General features: G+C 44.0%; 1 protein-coding gene across 4 annotated transcripts in view; it reads right to left on the bottom strand.

Moving 5' to 3' along the window:
• The window catches only part of SBF2 (SET binding factor 2), a 645230-nt gene that overhangs the window by 175274 nt on the left and 447115 nt on the right, over positions 1-22841 (bottom strand). For all 4 annotated transcript variants that reach the window (XM_082270857.1, XM_082270858.1, XM_082270859.1 and 1 more), the window contains exon 17: positions 6058-6126. In XM_082270857.1, coding sequence (XP_082126983.1) covers positions 6058-6126 — 69 coding nt within the window. The remainder of the gene's footprint in view (positions 1-6057; positions 6127-22841) is intronic.

The following is a 22841-nucleotide window of genomic DNA, read 5'->3' as shown; positions in this document are numbered from 1 at the left end:
TCACCGAAATTGGACAATAGAAGATTGGAAAAACGTTGCCTGGTCTAAGGAGTCTCGATTTAGGCTGCAACATTCAGATGGTGGGGTCAGAATTTGGCATAAACATGAAAGCATGGATCCATCCTGCCTTGTACCAATGGTTTAGGCTGGTGGTGTAATGGTTGTGGGGGATAATTTCTTGGCACACATATGACCCCTTAGTACCAATTCAGCATAGTTTACACACACAGCCTACCTGAGTATTGTTGCTGACCATGTCCATCCCTTTATGACTACAGTGTCCCCATCTTCTGATGGCTCTTTCCAGCAGGATAATGCACCATGTCACAGAGCTCCAATCATCTCATCACTGCTTTCTTCACCATGACAATGAGGTCACTGTCCTCCAATGGCCTCCACACTCACCAGATCTCAATCCAATAGAGCAGTGGTCCTCAACTACGGTCCTCAGGGCCCACTAACAGGCCAGATTTTAAGTATTACCTTGGGGAGATGCAGACTAGAATACTGCAATTACTGAGCAGCAAATGAGATCACCTGTGATGTAATTTAGTTATCTTGCAAACCTGGCCTGTTAGTAGGCCCCTGAGGACCGGAGTTGAGGACCACCGCAATAGAGCACCTTTGGGATGCTGTGGAATGGGAGATTTGCATCATGGATGTGCAGCCGACAAATCTGCAGCAACTGCGTGATGTTATCATGCAACTATAGACCAAAATCTCTGAGGAATGTTTGCAACACCTTGTTGAATCTATGCCACGAAGAATGAAGGCAATTCTGAAGGCAAAAAGGGGCCCAACCCGGTACTAGCAAGTTGTACCTAATAAAGTTACAGGTGAGTGTACTCTAAGGGTGCTTTTCCACTGCATGGAACCGAACGGTTCGGCTCGCTTTTGTGCTTTTCCACTGCTGGTACCGCATGGTATAGTGTAGGAACGGTTCGGTACGGCGGCGCTTTTCCACTGCATGGTACCGAACGATACGGCTCTCCAAAACAGTACCACCTCGATTGTGGTTCCAAGAGGTACCATACCCGGTACCATATCCCACAATCCTTTGCATGCAGTCACTACAAGCCACTGATTGGTCAGAGAATCGTTGTTATCCCACTCACTTAGCTTTAGTACTACTTTAGTGGAAAAGCAAACCGTACCGAACCGTTCCAACACCGTACCATGCGGTACCAGCAGTGGAAAAGCAAACCGGGCCAAGCAGGGCCGAGCCGTTACTTGCAGTGGAGAAGTGCCATAAGGGTGCTTTCACAATGCTCCGTTGAAAAAATTAATTAAAAACATTCATTAAAAACATGTGATGTGTTTCCAGTGCTTTTTCTGTTTGCCTGATGCTAATCATGCACCTGTGAAACATGGACATGTGGTGCAAAAAATGCAACCGTGGTACGTTTTTGATGTGTTTTCCATTCATTTAAATGGTTTTAGCCCTCTGTTGGCTCCATCTGGGTCACAGGAGTGCAGAACTAAGTTTACTTCTGTGACCCACAGGAGAAGTATGGCCAAAAGAGCTTTGCTCATACTTCTCCTTTAAACCTTTTTCATTTAGCATTTATTATGGAAACGGTCGATATAATAAATTACTCAGCCCATTAATGTGGACCGCTGCGGTAAAGAAAGCATGTTCGTAAAGAACTTATTTATTTTTTGTTTAGAAAAATTCCTTGAGGGTGAACAACAGGAAGATGCAATCTCAGTGACTTGGACACATGAGGTCTCACTACGTGACAGAATGGAGGGATCATTCCTTTGTTGTGTGAATCATGTTTATATTCCCCCAAATGATGTATTTGAGTTTCAGTACAAAATAATCCGTAATATGGAAAATAAGCATGACCGTACTGCTTTGTTATTTTTTAATAAAGTTTAGTGGTGGTGTTCAGGTCCCCCCCCAACATTGCACAACAAGCTGGTGACTATTCGTTAGCATTCCCGCCTGAGGATTTACATTTCCTGTGGTTGAAGTGGGATGCAGAAAATAAATAAATACAGGTTATGGAAGAATGAGCAATCGCACTAAACATGTTTTCGTAATAAACATATTAAAAATAGCAACAGGAACTCGGGACTGACTGTCGTGGGTTTAACGACGTAAGGAAGGCATGAAGACCGGTAACCAATACTAGGTGGTTGGAATCTCATTTGATTGGGCCATAGTGCACTTTAAAAGGATTCTTTTAAGAGTAGGTAATCAACAATGTGTGATATTTTTTTTTTGTTAGTGCAGTTTAAAGTATAACTAAAGGCAAAACTTTATTTTTAGCACTGGATGGAGTGGAGAGAGATCAGAACACCTGCCAGTTTTTATTGCTCCAAAAAACAATAAGGTGTGACCACCCTTCTCCTGCGCTTGGTATCCAAACCCCTCGACCACACTCCTCACGGGACTCACAACTGGCTTCTCAGATGGCTAAGGTCTTGCTGCCCATATCGGACTGGGGTAGTCCACCGGTACTAAAAGCAAAGAGAACAAAAAAGGGCGCACCGACCTAGCGCATTATCCTCAATAAAAGGCTTTATTAATGTCACATTAAAAAATGGCTACTCACAGACGTAGATGAAAGTAGATCATATCAAGCCACAGGGGCTCTGAGGCTAGGCCTCGAAACGCGTCAGCCGTCATCTCATTGGTTATGGACGATTACATGGACTAATCCGGACATTTGAGCAATCTAGCTTGATATGATATACTTTCATCCACGTCTGTGAGTAGCCATTTTTTAATGTTACATTAATAAAGCCTTTTATTGAGGATAATGCGCTAGGTCGGTGCGCCCTTTTTTGTTCTCTTTGCTTTCAGTTTTTATTGCTGTCTGTGCCGGGAGATTCACATGCTCTCTATTTGTCCTTTTTACCATTATCAGTGAAATTGAACATAAAAGAAAATCCCAAATTTTGGGTTGTCCCCAGAAAAGCAATAGAGGGGAAATTAGTTCTGATGGCCTGGGGGTCTCCAAGGAATTCCCTAGATTAAGGCCCCTTTCACACAGGTGGACTGTTCAGATCCACCTGTCCGTTTTTTTGGCAGATCTGAATGGTCAACCCATTCATGTCTATGGGGCATCGGATGTCAGCGGAGACATGTCCCCTGACATCCGATCCGTCAAATCTGGACGGATGGAAACCCTATTTTCCATCTGTCCAGCGGATCGGATGAGATTGGACAGACGGTCCGTTCCCATCCGATTCCCCCATAGAGATGCATGGGGACCTGACAGCTGTGTCTCCGCACACAGCGCAGAGAACAGCTGTCATCCTCCTGCTCAGCAGGATCCTCCTGATCGACCCCCCGCTGAGATAAACGGAGTCCGTTTGACGGTCTCCTAGTGTGAAAGAGCCCTTACAGAGATTTCCTCTTACTTCCTGTTTGTCTATGGGACAGAAAGTAAAGGAAACTCTCAGCAATGGGACACAGAAGTTGAAAAAAAAAAAAAAAAATGATATGGGTTACTTAAAACCCTCTATCCAAAATGAAAAAAAAAAAAGGTTTTGCCTATAGTTCTACTTTAAGTCAAATCCACACATGAATTTCCTGGCATCTTTGATTCTAGATGCACATATTTCAAGATTAACCTATGGGTTCACATACTTTTTCTCATTTACTTTACTTGTTTATACAAAGAAATGGCAGTAAGAATGTGGGTTATTAGGTAAGGCTGTCTAAATTAATTATTCTGACTGGCATAAAGATCAGATCATATTTTAGAACAATGGTTCTCAAACTGCGGCCTGTTACTTACCAAGGATAGGGCATTATTTCTCCCACTGATACTAATAAAGGAGCACTATTCTTCCAACTGACACCAACAATGGGGTGCTTTTCCTCCTACTAATGATGGGGAACTATTCCTCCAACCAATACCAATGATGGGGCACTAATTCCTCCCACAGATACCAATGATGGGACACTATTCCTCCCACTGACACCAATGATGTGGCACTATTCCTCCCACTGATACCAATGATGGGGCACTATTCCTCCCACTGATACCAATAATGGGGTACTATTCCTCCCAATGATACCAATGATGGGGCACTATTCCTCACACTGACACCAATGATGGGACACTATTCCTCCCACTGACACCAATGATGGGGCACTATTCCTCCCACTGACACCAATGATGGGGCACTATTCCTCCCACTGATACCAATGATGGGCACTATTCCTCCCAATGATACCAATGATGGGGCACTATTCCTCCCACTGACACCAATGATGGGGCACTAATTCCTCCCACTGATACCAATGATGGGGCACTATTCCTCCCACTGACACCAATGATGGGGCACTATTCCTCCAACTGACACCAATGATGGGGCACTATTCCTCCCACTGACACCAATGATGGGGCACTATTCCTCCCACTGACACCAATGATGGGGCACTATTCCTCCCACTGACACCAATGATGGGGCACTATTTCTCCCACTGATACCAATGATGGGGCACTAATTCCTCCCAGAGATACCAATGATGGGGCACTATTCCTCCCACTGATACCAATGATGTGGCACTATTCCTCCCACTGATACAATGATGAGGCACACTATTCCTCCAATACCAAGTATGTGGCACTACTCTTCCCATTGATACCAATGATGGGGCACACTATTCCTCCAATACAAATGATGTGGCACTACTCTTCCCATTGATAGCAATGATGGGGAACTATTCTTCCCACTGATATGAACCATGGGGCACTATTCCTCCCAATGGCACCAATGATGGGTCACCATTCCTCCAGCTAATACCAATGATGGGGCACTATTCCTCCTACTGATAACAAGTATGAAGCACTATTGTTCCCACTTATACCAAATATAGCAGAAAAGTCCTCCCATTGACACCAACAATAGGACACTATTCTTCCCACTGAAACTAACAAAGGATCTCCATTTCTGTCAAGGATACCAATAAAGGGGCACCATTTCTATCAGCCATACCAACAATTTTGCCACTATTCCTCATACCGACACCGATGGGGCACATTTCCTCCCAGTGTCACAAATGATGGGGCACTATTCCTCCCAGTGTCACAAACGATGGGGCACTATTCCTCCCAGTGACAAACGATGAGTCACTATTCCTCCTACTGATAACAACAATAGGGCACTATACCTTCCACTGGCACCAACAATAGGGCACTGCTACCAAGGGCGGGGCATTATGGCTGCAACTGAAACCAAAAACTGCACTATTTTTCCCATTGACAACAATGGTGGGGTGCTATCCTTCACACTGCCACCAACACAAGGTCACTATTCCTCCCACTGACACCAACAGTAGTGTAATACTCCGACCCCCACTGACCATGGGCACCAAGTGATATGCAGTCTTTCTACCACAGACCACATACCTTGGGGCAATTTTTACTTCCACTGATACCAGTGTATTTTCTACTCCCACTAGCCCAGTCTGGCCCTCTCTAAAGGCTTAAGGACAGTGACCAGGCACTTTGTATGCAAAAATAGAGGAGGCTGTTTTAAGAGTTGCATTTTTTGCATAATTGTACAGTATTAAGCTTTTCATTTGTAATCATAATGCACGGTCATATTTTGGATGAAGATTTTATTACAATTTATATGAGAACATTTAATTTTTTTTCTTTATTATGATTCAGCCAGAAAGATGACCTCTATTTTGCACTGTGAGCAAAAAAAGTTCACCTAAAATTATAGCTACCGTATTTAAAAAAATAGAAAATATAAAAGGCTGCTTAAAATATACATATAAATTACAAAATAAAAGCCTTAAACTCTGGGATGATAACTCATAATTCTAATTTTCTACCTAAGAACTGTGACCTTTTTTCTATGTCAGGATTCAGTCATTACTTTAATTTGATCTGAGCTTTTCAATAAATTAGTAGTCTTTGTATGAATACTTTGAAAAGAGAATTGTTGTGCATCAATGGAAATATCTTCAATGATTAGTAAGATAGCCAAGCAGGAGAAACGTAGAAAGGTCTCACTTTGTTTTCTTGTAGCAGAGCAATATCAATACAGTACAACCAGCACTCCATTCAAGATGAGAAGACTTACCCTACAAAAGGCAGTGGCCAGTGGAAGTAACTGAGCTGCAATGTTATATTCCTCCAAGCTGGAGCAATCCTGAAAAAAACAAAAATAGTGAGAATCTGTTCATTGAGAATGCAGCCTACCCATTCCCCAGTGATCTCAATGGGAATACAGCTTATCAATTCAGTAGAGCCTGGTGACATCACTGAGAATGCAGCCTATCCATTCACTAGAGACTGGTGACATCACTGAGAATGCAGCCTATTCAGTCACTAGAGACCGGTGACATCACTAAGAATGCAGCCTATCCATTCACTAGAGACTGGTGACATCACTGAGAATGCAGCCTATCCATTCACTAGAGACTGGTGACATCACTAAGAATGCAGTCTATCCATTCACTAGAGACCGGTGACATCACTAAGAATGCAGCCTATCCATTCACTAGAGACCGGTGACATCACCAAGAATGCAGCCTATCCATTCACTAGAGACTGGTGACATCCCTGAGAATGCAGCCTATTCAGTCACTAGAGACCGGTGACATCACTAAGAATGCAGCCTATCCATTCACTAGAGACTGGTGACATCCCTGAGAATGCAGCCTATTCAGTCACTAGAGACCGGTGACATCACTAAGAATGCAGCCTATCCATTCACTAGAGACTGGTGACATCACTGAGAATGCAGCCTATCCATTCACTAGAGACTGGTGACATCACTAAGAATGCAGTCTATCCATTCACTAGAGACCGGTGACATCACTAAGAATGCAGCCTATCCATTCACTAGAGACCGGTGACATCACCAAGAATGCAGCCTATCCATACACTAGAGACTGGTGACATCACTGAGAATGCAGCCTATCCATTCACTAGAGAACGGTGACATCACTGAGAATGCAGCCTATCCATTTACTAGAGACCGATGACCTCACTGAGAATGCAGCCTATCCATTCACTAGAGACTGGTGACATCACTGGGAATGCAGCCTATCCATTCACTAGAGACTGGTGACATCACTGAGAATGCAGCCTATCCATTCACTAGAGAATGGTGACATCACTGAGAATGCAGCCTATCCATTTACTAGAGACCGATGACCTCACTGAGAATGCAGCCTATCCATTTACTAGAGACCGATGACCTCACTGAGAATGCAGCCTATCCATTCACTAGAGACTGGTGACATCACTGGGAATGCAGCCTATCCATTCACTAGAGACTGGTGACATCACTGAGAATGCAGCCTATCCATTCACTAGAGAACGGTGACATCACTGAGAATGCAGCCTATCCATTCACTAGAGAACGGTGACATCACTGAGAATGCAGCCTATCCATTTACTAGAGACCGATGACCTCACTGAGAATGCAGCCTATCCATTCACTAGAGACTGGTGACATCACTGGGAATGCAGCCTATCCATTCACTAGAGACTGGTGACATCACTAAGAATGCAGCCTATCCATTTTCTAGAGACTGGTGACATCACTGAGAATGCAGCCTATCCATTCACTAGAGACTGGTGACATCACTGAGAATGCGGCCAATCCATTTCACTAAAGACTGGTGACATCACTGAGAATGCAGCCTATCCATTCACTACAGACTAGTGACATCACTGAGAATGCAGCCTATCCATTCACTAGAGACTGGTGACATCACTAAGAATGCAGTCTATCCATTCACTAGAGACCGGTGACATCACTAAGAATGCAGCCTATCCATTCACTAGAGACCGGTGACATCACCAAGAATGCAGCCTATCCATTCACTAGAGACTGGTGACATCCCTGAGAATGCAGCCTATTCAGTCACTAGAGACCGGTGACATCACTAAGAATGCAGCCTATCCATTCACTAGAGACTGGTGACATCCCTGAGAATGCAGCCTATTCAGTCACTAGAGACCGGTGACATCACTAAGAATGCAGCCTATCCATTCACTAGAGACTGGTGACATCACTGAGAATGCAGCCTATCCATTCACTAGAGACTGGTGACATCACTAAGAATGCAGTCTATCCATTCACTAGAGACCGGTGACATCACTAAGAATGCAGCCTATCCATTCACTAGAGACCGGTGACATCACCAAGAATGCAGCCTATCCATACACTAGAGACTGGTGACATCACTGAGAATGCAGCCTATCCATTCACTAGAGAACGGTGACATCACTGAGAATGCAGCCTATCCATTTACTAGAGACCGATGACCTCACTGAGAATGCAGCCTATCCATTCACTAGAGACTGGTGACATCACTGGGAATGCAGCCTATCCATTCACTAGAGACTGGTGACATCACTGAGAATGCAGCCTATCCATTCACTAGAGAACGGTGACATCACTGAGAATGCAGCCTATCCATTTACTAGAGACCGATGACCTCACTGAGAATGCAGCCTATCCATTTACTAGAGACCGATGACCTCACTGAGAATGCAGCCTATCCATTCACTAGAGACCGATGACCTCACTGAGAATGCAGCCTATCCATTCACTAGAGACTGGTGACATCACTGAGAATGCAGCCTATCCATTCACTAGAGAACGGTGACATCCCTGAGAATGCAGCCTATTCAGTCACTAGAGACCGGTGACATCACTAAGAATGCAGCCTATCCATTCACTAGAGACTGGTGACATCCCTGAGAATGCAGCCTATTCAGTCACTAGAGACCGGTGACATCACTAAGAATGCAGCCTATCCATTCACTAGAGACTGGTGACATCACTGAGAATGCAGCCTATCCATTCACTAGAGACTGGTGACATCACTAAGAATGCAGTCTATCCATTCACTAGAGACCGGTGACATCACTAAGAATGCAGCCTATCCATTCACTAGAGACCGGTGACATCACCAAGAATGCAGCCTATCCATACACTAGAGACTGGTGACATCACTGAGAATGCAGCCTATCCATTCACTAGAGAACGGTGACATCACTGAGAATGCAGCCTATCCATTTACTAGAGACTGATGACCTCACTGAGAATGCAGCCTATCCATTCACTAGAGACTGGTGACATCACTGGGAATGCAGCCTATCCATTCACTAGAGACTGGTGACATCACTGAGAATGCAGCCTATCCATTCACTAGAGAACGGTGACATCACTGAGAATGCAGCCTATCCATTTACTAGAGACCGATGACCTCACTGAGAATGCAGCCTATCCATTTACTAGAGACCGATGACCTCACTGAGAATGCAGCCTATCCATTCACTAGAGACTGGTGACATCACTGGGAATGCAGCCTATCCATTCACTAGAGACTGGTGACATCACTGAGAATGCAGCCTATCCATTCACTAGAGAACGGTGACATCACTGAGAATGCAGCCTATCCATTTACTAGAGACCGATGACCTCACTGAGAATGCAGCCTATCCATTCACTAGAGACTGGTGACATCACTGGGAATGCAGCCTATCCATTCACTAGAGACTGGTGACATCACTGAGAATGCAGCCTATCCATTTTCTAGAGACTGGTGACATCACTGAGAATGCAGCCTATCCATTCACTAAAGACTGGTGACATCACTGAGAATGCAGCCTATCCATTCACTACAGACTAGTGACATCACTGAGAATGCAGCCTATCCATTTTCTAGAGACTGGTGACATCACTGGGAATGCAGCCTATCCATACACTAGAGACCGGTGACATCACTGAGAATGCAGCCTATCCATACACTAGAGACTGGTGACATCACTAAGAATGCAGTCTATCCATTCACTAGAGACCGGTGACATCACTAAGAATGCAGCCTATCCATTCACTAGAGACCGGTGACATCACTAAGAATGCAGCCTATCCATTCACTAGAGACCGGTGACATCACTAAGAATGCAGCCTATCCATTCACTAGAGACTGGTGATATCCCTGAGAATGCAGCCTATTCAGTCACTAGAGACTGGTGACATCACTGAGAATGCAGCCTATCCATTCACTAGAGACTGGTGACATCACTGAGAATGCAGCCTATCCATACACTAGAGACTGGTGACATCACTAAGAATGCAGTCTATCCATTCACTAGAGACCGGTGACATCACTGAGAATGCAGCCTATCCATTCACTAGAGCAGTGGTTCTTAACCTTGTTGGAGGTACTGAACCCCACAAGTTTTATATGCGCATTCACCGAACCCTTCTTAAATTTGAATAATAAAATATGATTTTTTTCAAATTCAAAACAGAGGTATATATTTAGGTATATATTTATACATAGGTGCACAAAATGAACAAAACCATTAAAGAACAAAACCATTAAGCGCCGGTTCACATATGAGCGACGCTACTTGCAGGGGCGACCTCCGAGATCGCGGTGCGAGCAGCGCGCCGCGACCTCGGAGCGGCCGCCACGGACTTCATAACATTGAAGTCTATGGCGGTCGCCTCCTGGTCGCCCCAAAGAAGCTCCGGACCCTTTTTCTAGGTCGGAGCGACTTGTGTCGCTCCTATTAGAACGGGTCCGCAGCTTTCCTATGGGAGGCGACCTGCGGCGACCTGTGAGGCGACCAGGTCGCCTCACAGGTCGCTCTAGTGTGAACCGGGGCTAAAACATGATTTTCACACAAAAACAAAAACATAATAATGAATATTTACTGCAAATCAGTGTGACTTCTGCTGTTGTCTTTCAAAGACCAGTTCAGAAATGACCTCCGCCGAACCCGCCTGACTGACTCACCGAACCCCTGGGGTTCGATCGAACCCAGGTTAAGAACCACTGCACTAGAGACTGGTGACATCCCTGAGAATGCAGCCTATTCAGTCACTAGAGACCGGTGACATCACTGAGAATGCAGCCTATCCATACACTAGAGACTGGTGACATCACTAAGAATGCAGTCTATCCATTCACTAGAGACCGGTGACATCACTAAGAATGCAGCCTATCCATTCACTAGAGACCGGTGACATCACTAAGAATGCAGCCTATCCATTCACTAGAGACTGGTGATATCCCTGAGAATGCAGCCTATTCAGTCACTAGAGACTGGTGACATCAGTGAGAACGCAGCCTATCCATACACTAGAGACTGGTGACATCACTAAGAATGCAGTCTATCCATTCACTAGAGACTGGTGACATCACTGAGAATGCAGCCTATCCATTCACTAGAGACTGGTGACATCCCTGAGAATGCAGCCTATTCAGTCACTAGAGACCGGTGACATCACTAAGAATGCAGCCTATCCATTCACTAGAGACTGGTGACATCACTGAGAATGCAGCCTATCCATTCACTAGAGACTGGTGACATCACTAAGAATGCAGTCTATCCATTCACTAGAGACCGGTGACATCACTAAGAATGCAGCCTATCCATTCACTAGAGACCGGTGACATCACCAAGAATGCAGCCTATCCATACACTAGAGACTGGTGACATCACTGAGAATGCAGCCTATCCATTCACTAGAGACTGGTGACATCCCTGAGAATGCAGCCTATTAAGTCACTAGAGACCGGTGACATCACTAAGAATGCAGCCTATCCATTCACTAGAGACTGGTGACATCCCTGAGAATGCAGCCTATTCAGTCACTAGAGACCGGTGACATCACTGAGAATGCAGTGTATCCATTCAATATAAAGTGATGACCTAATTTAAAAAAAAAAAAAAGCCTATCCATTCACTTGAGGGCGCTTTCTGAGCAGAGAAGTCATTCATTCAGTGGACATTAAGGGTAAGGTCCCGTTTAATGAGACTTTAAAACAGTACATAAAATTGTCTTCAGAGAACATTTAGCTGTGAAGTGGAGATGCTCTGTCTGAATACTCGGGAGAAATTTTAAACCTGTAAACAGCTTTTATGAGTTTTCCACTGTGACATGCTGAATCCATTATTCAACTTTCAGCATAACATGTTAAAAAAAAAAAAAAAAAAGGATGGAGGTCAATGTTACAAAATATAATTTACGTGAAATTCCTTAGAGCAGGAAAATATTATTAGTGGATGCTGCAAGGAGGGGTGACCTTGGAAGACACGTAGTCAGAAATTACATAAAATGGAAAAAAGTTCATAAAATATTCCCAGCAGGATACAATTTGTAATGAATTGTATTAATTCATCCTCCTTCTGCTGGTGAAATATTTGCTGCATTTTATTATTTAGTTATTATTTTTAAGTAGCCTCACTTTGCTGTGTACTGGCCCAGGACACACGTTATATTTTAACGGTCACCATGGATGATCAAAAACCAAACAGTCCCCAATGTGTAAAAAGAAAAATGGCTACAGGGATCGTAAATCCATCATTAAAAAGAAGTATGGGGTTTACCTACGCTGACCTCTCCATTGTTAGTGCCGGTCCTTTGTCTGCTGCTCGGACATGGATCGGGTATACAGATCAGGAATTCTGATACCAGAACAAGTATAGATAATAAATACACTGTTTGGTCAAAAGTATTGGGACACCTGCCTTTACACGCACATGAACTTTAATGGCATTCCAGTCTTAGTCTGTAGGGTTCAATATGGAGTTGGCCCACCCTTTGCAGCTATAACAGCTTCAACTCTTCTGGGAAGGCTGTCCACAAGGTTTAGGAGTGTGTCTATGGGAATGTTTGACTATTCTTCCAGAGGCGTATTTGTGAGGTCAGGCACTGATGTTGGACAATAAAGCCTGGCTCGCAGTCTCTGCTCTAATTCATCCCAGAGGTGTTCTATCAGGTTGAGGAAGGCCAGTTATGTTCCTCCACCACAAACTCGCTCATCCATGTCTTTATGGACCTTGCTTTGTGCACTGGTCCAAATAATTTGGTGGAGGGGGGATTATGGTGTGGGTTGTTTTTCAGGGGTTGGGCTTGGCCCCTTAGGTCCAGTGAGGGGAACTCCTAAGGCTTCAGCATACCAAGACATTTTGGACAATTTCATGCTCCCAACTCTGTGGGAACAGTTTGGGGATGGCCCCTTCCTGTTCCAACATGACTGCACACCAGTGCAAAAAAAGGCAGGTCCATAAAGAAATGGATGAATGAGTTTGGAGTGGAGGAACTTGACTGACCTCAACCCGAAAGAACATCTGGCTAGCAGTCTCCGCTCTAATTAATCACAAAGGTGTTCTATCGGGTTGAGGTCAGGCCAGTCAAGTTCCTCCACCTCAAACTTGCACATCCATGTCTTTATGGACCTTACTTTGAGCACTGGTGCGCAGTCATGTTGGAAGCATGAAATTGTCCAAAATATATTGGTATGCTGACGCCTTAAGAGTTCGGATCACTGGAGCTAAGGGGCCAAGCCCAACCCCCGAAAAACAACCCCACACCATAATCCCCCCTCCACCAAAAAGGCGATCAGAAATTCCCTGGAGGTATATTAAAGGGATTGTAAATGCTCAATTTATTTAAAATAAAATAACAAACATGTTATACTTAGCTGCTCTGTGTAATGGTTTTGCACAGAGCAGCCTCGGTCCTTCTCTTCTCGGGTCCCCTACTGGCACTCCTGACTTCTCAACCCTCAGCCGAGCGCCCCCATAGCAAGTAAGCCGCTCCTGAGTCCTGCTGTGTGCGTCCATTGGCACATAGAAGGCAGCTTGCCCAAACCACCCCCTTCACTGACTGTGGCTGACAGCAGGAGGAGCCAATGGCTCCCACCGCTGTCTCTGAGCCAATGTGGCAGGAGAGAGCCGCTGCTCGTGCACTTTACTGGATAAGGCTCAGGTAGACAAAGGGAGCTGGACGCAGGCGGTTTTTAGAGAATGCATTAAAGTAGTTGTAAGCCTCAGACATGAAATATGAAAAAAGCATATCCCACTATAGTGTGTACAAGTACAAGTCCCAGTCCAGAGCACTAAGTGTCATGTCTGTCTGCTGATTCGTTCCTCTGCTATCTGCAAGAGTCAGTTCTGACAAGTTTTCCTGACACCAAAAAAAAAAATGGTGACAGGGGGAAGGAGCTCCAGCACACAGCCTGTGATTGACAGCCTCAGCTCTATTCCTGTGTGAAAGGGGGCGTGTTCCTTCCCTCCAATTAGCGATCAGCCTTCCCTCACTGAGCTTTGCAGAGTGTGATTGCAGCTCTCCACCCCCTTTTCTGTGAACTCTCAGACAAGCTTTATCAATTTTGGACTTTGAATAGATGTAGAGAAGACTGCAGACAAACAGGCACACCTTATGTAGGTGGATTTGTTTAACCACTTGCTGACCGCCCCACGGAGGTTTACTGCGGCAGGGCGACTCGGCTGCACATAATCACATAGATCTATATGATAATGGGCACGTGGTCTCGGCGGGACAGGTGCCGCTGGACCTGCGCTCCCGCTGTCATTAGACACAGACGGCGGGAGAATGGGCTCGATCGCCACCGGCCTCCCGCGATCTTCAGAGACACTGACAGAGGAGCCGCCTGCCTATGTTAGACAGGCAGAGAGAGATTGTGTGTTTAAGCTTAGCTGAAACCCTGATCTCTCTGTGCCTGACACAGAGCCCTCCCCCCCCCAACAGTTAGCAAGCACAAGTAGGCATACATTTAATCCCTTGATAACCCCCAGTATTAACCCCTTCCCTGCCAGTGTCATTTATACAGTAACAGTGCATATATTTAGCACTGATTACTGAAGAAATGTCACTGGTCCCCAAAAAATTTCAAAAATGTCAGTTAGGGGTCCGATCTGTCCGCCGCAATGTCGCAGTCCCGCTAAAAAATCGCTGATTGCCGCCATTACTAGTAATAAAAAAAAATGGCATTAAATCTTTCCCCTAGATTGTAGATGCGATAACTTTTGCGCAAAGTAATCGGAATACCCTAAAAAAATCGCTGATCGCCGCCATTACTAATAAAAAAAATAAATTTGGGATTTTTTTTTTTACAAAAAATATGTAGCGGAATACAAATTGGCCTAAACTGATAAAAAAAATAGATTTTTAAAAATTTTTTATTGGGAATGTTTTATAGCAGAAACTAAAAAATGTCTTTTTTTTTTTCAAAATTGTTGCTCTTTTTTTGTTTATAGCGCAAAAATCTAAAAACCGCAGAGGTGATCAAATGCCACCAAAAGAAAGCTCTATTTGTTGGGAAAAAAAGGACATCAATTGTATTTTGGGTACAGCGTCGCACGACCAGTGCAATTGTTAAAGCAACGCAGTGCCAAATCCCAAAAAATGGCCTGGTCATTAAAGGGGAGAAACCTTCCGGAGCTGAAGTGGTTTAATCTCCGTGTATCACCTGAGGCCAGTCACTTCACTGGGTGTATGGAAGGGTTAACATCCACTTTAAATTAAAAATAACTTCTGCCTCACATTAAGCTTGAAACATGGCTGCCATATTGGATAGTGGCGCTTTATAGGCGGTTTGCCTAATAATACACAAATAAAGAAGTCCTTGGTTCAGGTTGACCTTTTCCTGAGACTTGGACTGGAGCCCAATGGCTGCCGCAGGGTTGGTGACCGCTGAATAAGGCATTTTTGTAATGTTTGGTGTGCGTTCCACATACTTATTATCCTGAAGGATGACTTTTTAATGATGAAAGGTAGCGCTCATCTAAAAAAATGATACGGTTTCTGCATATGGTGGAATGCCAGGAATGTTTTAAGACTTAAAAAGCTACTGAAGGGTCCACTTCAAGCCATAGAGGCTGCAGATGCTTCTGTAGAGATATTTAGACATGATTATCTTAAAAACGATTTTTTTTTGTGACAGAACCTCCATGTTTTACTGATTTTTAGAGCCAAGTTCTGAGAATCGCTGTTTGAATAACCAGACTTGAGGCTGAAAAGATTACCGCCGTCGCTCTTCAATATAACACTCATAGAAGCCCCCATGGCACATGATAAATGGCCTCCCCTCCGAGAAGTCACTCGGGTTCTTGCAGTAACCTTTCTGGAGAATTCAGTGGAGGTTCTTCTTCTTTCTTGAGAAAATTGAAAAATTAATAACCGATAAATTGAATTACTGAGCATGGAAACTAATCACAACCGTGCTGGACCAGACTTGATTCTAGACAACGATTAACCCCTTCTGGACCGGAAAGGTTTTACCCCCTTAATCACTTTAGCCCCAGAGGATTTGGCTGCTCAATGACCAGGCCCTATTTTGCGATTCGGCACTGCATCGATGTCCTTTTTTCCCCCACAAATAGAGCTTTCTTTTGGTGGTAACACATTTTCTACTCCCAATAGCCACAATCGGACCCCCAGAGAGCCTGAAGAACAGTAAACTGGCCCTTTGTTTAGAAAGTTAAGAGGCCCCTGCCCCAGAGAATAAAATGGCGAATGTTGTAATTTTTTATGTCACACAGTATTTGCGCAGCGGTTTTTCAAACACAATTTTTTGGGAAAAAATACACTTTAACCACCTCTGGACCGGAAGGATTTGCCCACCTTAATGACCCTGCGTTAATTTAATGGACAATGCGCGGTTGTGCGACGCTGTATCCAAATTAAATGTACGTCCTTTTTTCCCCACAAATAGAGCTTTCTTTTGGTGGTATTTGATCACCTGTGCGGCAATTCTCCTATGAATATATCCTTTTGGATGAAACGCGTCAGCTACCTCACTCTGCCATCTCCTCATTACATGCGTTGCCTTACATGATGATCTTGTAAGTGTATTTCTTCTTTTTAATACATTTTTAAAGACAGTATTACACTATGTTTGCATCGTTTGGTCATTTTCATGTACACACCATCGGTTGGGAAGTCCGGGCGTTCCTTTGCTGACCACCCCATCCATCCGGGCATGTACATTGGACAACTGTATGCTGAGAGAGAGGACGTATTACCATAATCTGCTTGTATGACCCATATTCTATATGGAATCTTGGGTCCATTACTTCTGGTGAGCGCATTCCTATTACTATATGGGTGTCGGATTATATCACAACTGTCACCAATATTTATTTTAAAGTCACCTTCTTCACGAGAGACTTTATTTCTGCAATTTTTTATGGACATTATTTTATGGACATTTTCTCACAAGGATTTCAACTCTGGTTATGAGATTTCTATGTGTCATATTATTTTAATTCTTCATTTATCTGAAGGCGTTTTAGGATTTATGCATATTTATCTTCTTAGCGCTACACTTATTTTACCTATATTTATGACTACTACTTATGTCTAGTTGAAGTGCTGGCTGCTTTTTTGATCTTAGAGTCAGCGTGGTTTGATCTCACTTTTTACACATATATATATATATATATATATATATATATATATATATGTATGTAATATTTGGGGGTTCTAAGTAAATTTTAAAGTAAAGTAAAATAAAACAACAAGTGTTAGAAATAGGCCTGGTCCTGGTCCTTAAGTGGCTAAAGTCAAATCTTGCCACCAGCAAGAACAGCATGAAGCTCACAAGACAAGGGAGATTGTCTGAGCCCGTTGAACATTTTCCAAGACCATCTTCTCCTTGGGTGTTCTCATACATACAACTATGGTAAGACCGCTTGATCAATGAGACAGTCTTTTACAACATTGGATATAATTGTCCACTTTCTGACCTTGCTATAGCCAAAAGATGGCTACAGTTCTGGGAGGGTATCTATGGATGTCCTCCTGAAACCCCGTCCCCCTGTGCGCCCTCTGGGTATGCATCAGGCACGCTCTGTGATTGATGTGTCCTTTGGACACAGCTGATCACAAATCGAAGCAAAGGACCAATCCCAGCGGCCCTTTACTATGTGATCAGCTGTGTCCAATCACAGCTCATCACATGTAAACAAACGCCAGTTATCGGCATTTGCTTTCCTCAGTCCTGTCAGTGTGTGATGAAAGGAAAGCCGTTGACTAGCTTTCCTGTGACAGGGGACATTTACACTGATAATCAGGGCACTAAACATTAGTACCGATGATCAGTGCAGCCACATCAGTGTCTATCAGTGCCCATGAGTACCAATCCGTGCAGCATGTCAGTGTCCATCAGTGCAGCCTATCCGTGCCCATTAGCGCAGCCTATCAGCGTTCATCAGCGCCGCCTCATCACCGCTGCCTCATCAACGCTGCCTCATCAGTGCTGCCTCATCAGCACCCATCAGTGCCGCCTCATCAGCGCCGCCTCATCAGCACCCATCAGCGCTGCCTCAACAGTGCAGCCTCATCAGCGCCGCCTCATCAGCACCCATCAGTGCCGCCTCATCAGCAGTGCAGCCTAACCAGCGTCCATCAGTGAGGAAGATATATTACTTATTTGCATAAGGAAAAGTTTTTTTTTTTTTTCCAAACTTTTCGGTCTTTTTCATTTGTTTAGCAAAAAATAAAAAACCCAGCTGTGATTTAGTACCACCAAAAGAAAGCTCTATCTGTCTCAAAAAAAATTATAAAAATTTAATTTGGGTACAGCATTGCATGACCGCGCAATTGTCATTCAAAATGTGACAGCGCTGAAAGCTGAACATTGGCCTGGGCAGGAAGGGGGTGTAAGTGTCCAGTAGGAGAGTGTTTAAGGAAAGGTCTAGCACCTCTTTTGTATGTTTTAACAATAAAATTTGGAATAAGTTTGGACTCTTCTCCAACAAAAAGGTTCTGGCTGAGGCTGGGCATAAAAAAAATATTTTGGGTTAACAATTTAGAAAAATTACAGCTGGGGCCAAAACCAGCAAACACATTTTGCATTTGTTACTAATCACTGCAATGTCATTGCACAATTTGTTTGTACCCGGCTTGTTTGGTGACAAAGCGCAGTGACTGTACTGTTCCTCCGAATACAAAAGACTGATGTAAAAAAAAAAAAAGAAAATGACAGTAGGACCCCCCCCCCCCCCCTGCCCTGTGTCAGCACATCTGACATTTCTTAAATCTGGGATGCCAGGCGTGCTTGCGAGGAGCATCATGAGGCCTCCCATCATAAACAGCGACAGCGTGTGTCTGTAATGGAGAGCAGAGGAAATGTTTGGGATGCCAGGGTCCTCGCGCACTTTGTTCTCACAGCGAGCGGCATCGCTTTCCAGCGACCCCGCTCCAAGCTTTAACCTACACCAGCTGTGATACCCGCCCGCCAACAGCATTCCGTGACCCTCGCAAAACAACTGATTAAACCGAGCCGTGCTGGAGGACGCAAAACAACTGATTAAACCGAGCCGTGCTGGAGGACGCAAAACATGGAAAATTCTGATCACAGTCCAGTGGATATTCCCGGGGATGTGACCGGCAATCAGTCACCGGATTGTCACCGATTGCAAAACATCGTTATTGACCTCAATACCGGCCACTGTCACCCCCTTCCTGCCCAGCACAACTTTCAGTGCTATCACACTTTGATTGACAATTGTGCGGTCATGCGACACTGTAACCATATGATATTTTTATCATTTGTTCACACAAATAGAGCTTTCTTTTGGTGGTATGCAAAATAAACAAACAAAAAGACTAACAACTTTGCCATTTGTTTCCATTATAAAATGTTGCAAATAATCTTTCTTCATAAATCTAGGCCAAAATGTATATTGCTACATTTCTTTGGTGAAAATAACCCAAATCAGTGCATATTATTTAGTCTGAAGGAAAGTTATGGAGTCCGCAAACTATATAATATATCTGAAAATTGATAAATCCTGATGTACTGATGGATCTCATTTCTTGAGGCCTGAAAATGCCAGGACAGTACAAATACCCCCCCCCCCCCCCAATGACCCCTTGTTGGAAAGTACCCATTTAAAGGTATTTGGTAAGAGGCATGGCAATTTTTTTTAAGTTGTCGTTTGTTTGGAAAATTAAGAAATTAAAAAAAAATAATAATTTTCACTTTTTTTTTTCTCTTCTACATACTGTCACCAGTGTAGTACAGTGACATCATATGACTGATGTGGTGGTGATCAGGGACACTGGCAACAGCATGTAAAAAAAAATATATATATATATATATATATATATATATATATATACACACACACATACTGCTCAAAAAAATTAAAGAAAGTAAATTAAACTCCTGGGATCTTGATTCGGTCAGTTAAGTATCAGAGTGGGTTGTTAATCAGTTTCAGCTGCTTTGGTGTAAATGAAAATAACCACAATGAGACAAGCTCAAAAACAGAATAGTTTTACAGATGGATGCCACTGACATTTTTTTACCCTACTCATCTTTTCTGACTGTTTTTCACTAGTTTTGCATTTGGCTAGGGTCAGTGTCACTACTGGTAGCATGAGGCGATACCTGGACCCTATAGAGGTTGCACAGGCAGTACAAGGTTTCCTGTGTCTCCCACCACAGTTTTAAGAGCATGGAGGAGATTCCAGGAGATACTCTAGGAGAGCTGGACAGGATCGTAGAAGGTCCTTAACCCATCAGCAGGACCGGTATCTGCTCCTTTGTGCAAGGAGGAACAGGATGAGCACTGCCAGAGCCCTACAAAATGACCTCCAGCAGGCCACTGGTGTGAAGGGCCCAACGTCCTCTAGTGGGCCCTGTGCTTACTGCCCAGGACTGTGGAGCTCTATTGGCCTTTGCCATTAAACACCAGAATTGGCAGGTCCACCACTGGCGCCCTGTGCTTTTCACAGATGAGAGCCGGTTCACCCTGAGCACATGTGACAGAGGTGAAAGGGTCTGGAGAAGCCATGGAGAACGTTATGCTGCCTGTAACATCGTTCAGCATGACCGGTTTGGTGGTGGGTCAGTGATGGTCTGGGGAGGCATATCCATGGAGGGACACACAGACCACTACAAGATAGACAATGGCACCCTGACTGACAGTAGGTATCCGGATGAAATCTGTGGATCCATTATCAGACCCAACGCTGGTGCAGTTGATCCTGGGTTCCTCCTGGTGCAAGACCATACCTGGCCTCATGTGGTGAGAGTATGCAGCCAGTTCCTGGAGGATGAAGGAATTGATAGAATTTAATGGCCCCCATGCACACCTGACCTAAATCCAATAGAACACCTCTGGGACATTATGTTTCGGACCATCGGACACCGCCAGATCCCATCTCAGTCTGTTCAGGAGCTCAGTGATGCCCTGGTCCAAATCTGGGAGGAAATACCCCAGGACACCATCTGTCATCTCATTAGGAGCATGCCCTGACGTTGTCAGGCATGCATACAAGCATGTGGGGGCCATACAAACCACTGAGTACCATTCTGAGTTGCTGCAATGAAATTTCAGCAACATGGACAAACCTGCTGCATCATATCTTCACTTTGATTTTCGGGGTGTCTTTGAATTCAGCCCTCTGTATGGTGATCATTTTCATTTACATCAAATGATGTGGCATCCTTTCCTTCCTAACACATTACCCAGTCCATACCAGTATAGATCCTAACACATTACCCAGCCCATACCAGTATAGATCCTAACACATTACCCAGCCCATACCAGTATAGATCCTAACACATTACCCAGTCCATACCAGTATAGATCCTAACACATTACCCAGTCCATACCAGTATAGATCCTAACACATTACCCAGTCCCAACCAGTATAGATCCTAACACATTACCCAGTCCCAACCAGTATAGATCCTAACACATTACCCAGCCCATACCAGTATAGATCCTAACACATTACCCAGTCCATACCAGTATAGATCCTAACACATTACCCAGTCCATACCAGTATAGATCCTAACACATTACCCAGTCCATACCAGTATAGATCCTAACACATTACCCAGTCCATACCAGTATAGATCCTAACACATTACCCAGTCCATACCAGTATAAATCCTGACACATTACCCAGTCCATACCAGTATAGACCCTAACACATTACCCAGTCCATTCCAGTATAGATATTCAGCATGTGATTTTTCCCCATTGAGATCTGATGTTTTTTCAAAGTGTTCCTTGAATTTTTTGAGCAGTGTGTGTGTACTGTAGTGCTCATAAGTTTATATTACCTGGCAGAATTGATGATTTCTTGGCCATTTTTCAAAGAATATGAATGATAGATAATAAATGGACAAATTGTTCTGCATGACGTGCAGCGCTCCGCAATTGTTCTGCATGACAGCTGGATGCAGAGCGTTCTCCGCTATTCTGCATGACGCAGAATGCTCCACCATTTTGCATGAGGCAGAACACTCTGCAGTTTTTTTGTATGCGTTCTGCATGATGCGCAAAAAGTCCGCAGTTGTTATGCATGATGCAGAGCACTCCACAGTTGTATTGCATGACGTAGAGCGCTCTGCAGTTGTACAGTATTATGAAGAGTGCTCTGCAGTTGTACAGTATTATTTGAAGCGTGCTCTGCAGTTGTACAGTATTATTTGAAGCACTCTGCAGTTGTACAGTATTATGCAAAGCGCTCTGCAGTTGTACAGTATTATTTGAAGTGCTCTGCAGTTGTACAGTATTATTTGAAGTGCTCTGCAGTTGTACAGCATTATGTGGAACACTGCAGTTATACAGTATTATGCAGCGCGCTCTGCAGTTGTATAGTATTATGTGGAACACTGCAGTTATACAGTATTATGCAGAGCGCTCTGCAGTTGTACAGTATTATGCAGAGCGTTCTGCAGTTGTACAGTATTATGCAGAGCACTCTGCAGTTGTACAGTATTATGCAGAGTGCTCTGCAGTTGTACAGTATTATGCAGAGCACTCTGCACTTGTACAGTATTATGCAGAGCACTTTGCAGTTGTACAGCATTATGCAGAGCGCTCTGCAGTTGTACAGTAATATGCAGAGCGCTCTGCAGTTGTACAGTATTATGCAGAGCGCTCTGCAGTTATACAGTATTATGAAGAGCGCTCTGCAGTTGTACAGCATTATGCAGAGCGCTCTGCAGTTATACAGTATTATGCAGAGCGCTCTGCAGTTGTACAGTATTATGCAGAGCGCTCTGCAGTTGTACAGTATTATGCAGAGCGCTCTGCAGTTGTACTGTATTATGC

The sequence above is a fragment of the Pelophylax lessonae genome (genome assembly GCF_965119305.1).
Source record: "Pelophylax lessonae genome assembly, chromosome: 10".
Lineage (NCBI taxonomy): Eukaryota > Metazoa > Chordata > Amphibia > Anura > Ranidae > Pelophylax > Pelophylax lessonae.
Note: the sequence above shows the minus strand (reverse complement) of the source record. Positions and strands in the feature narration are given on the sequence as shown.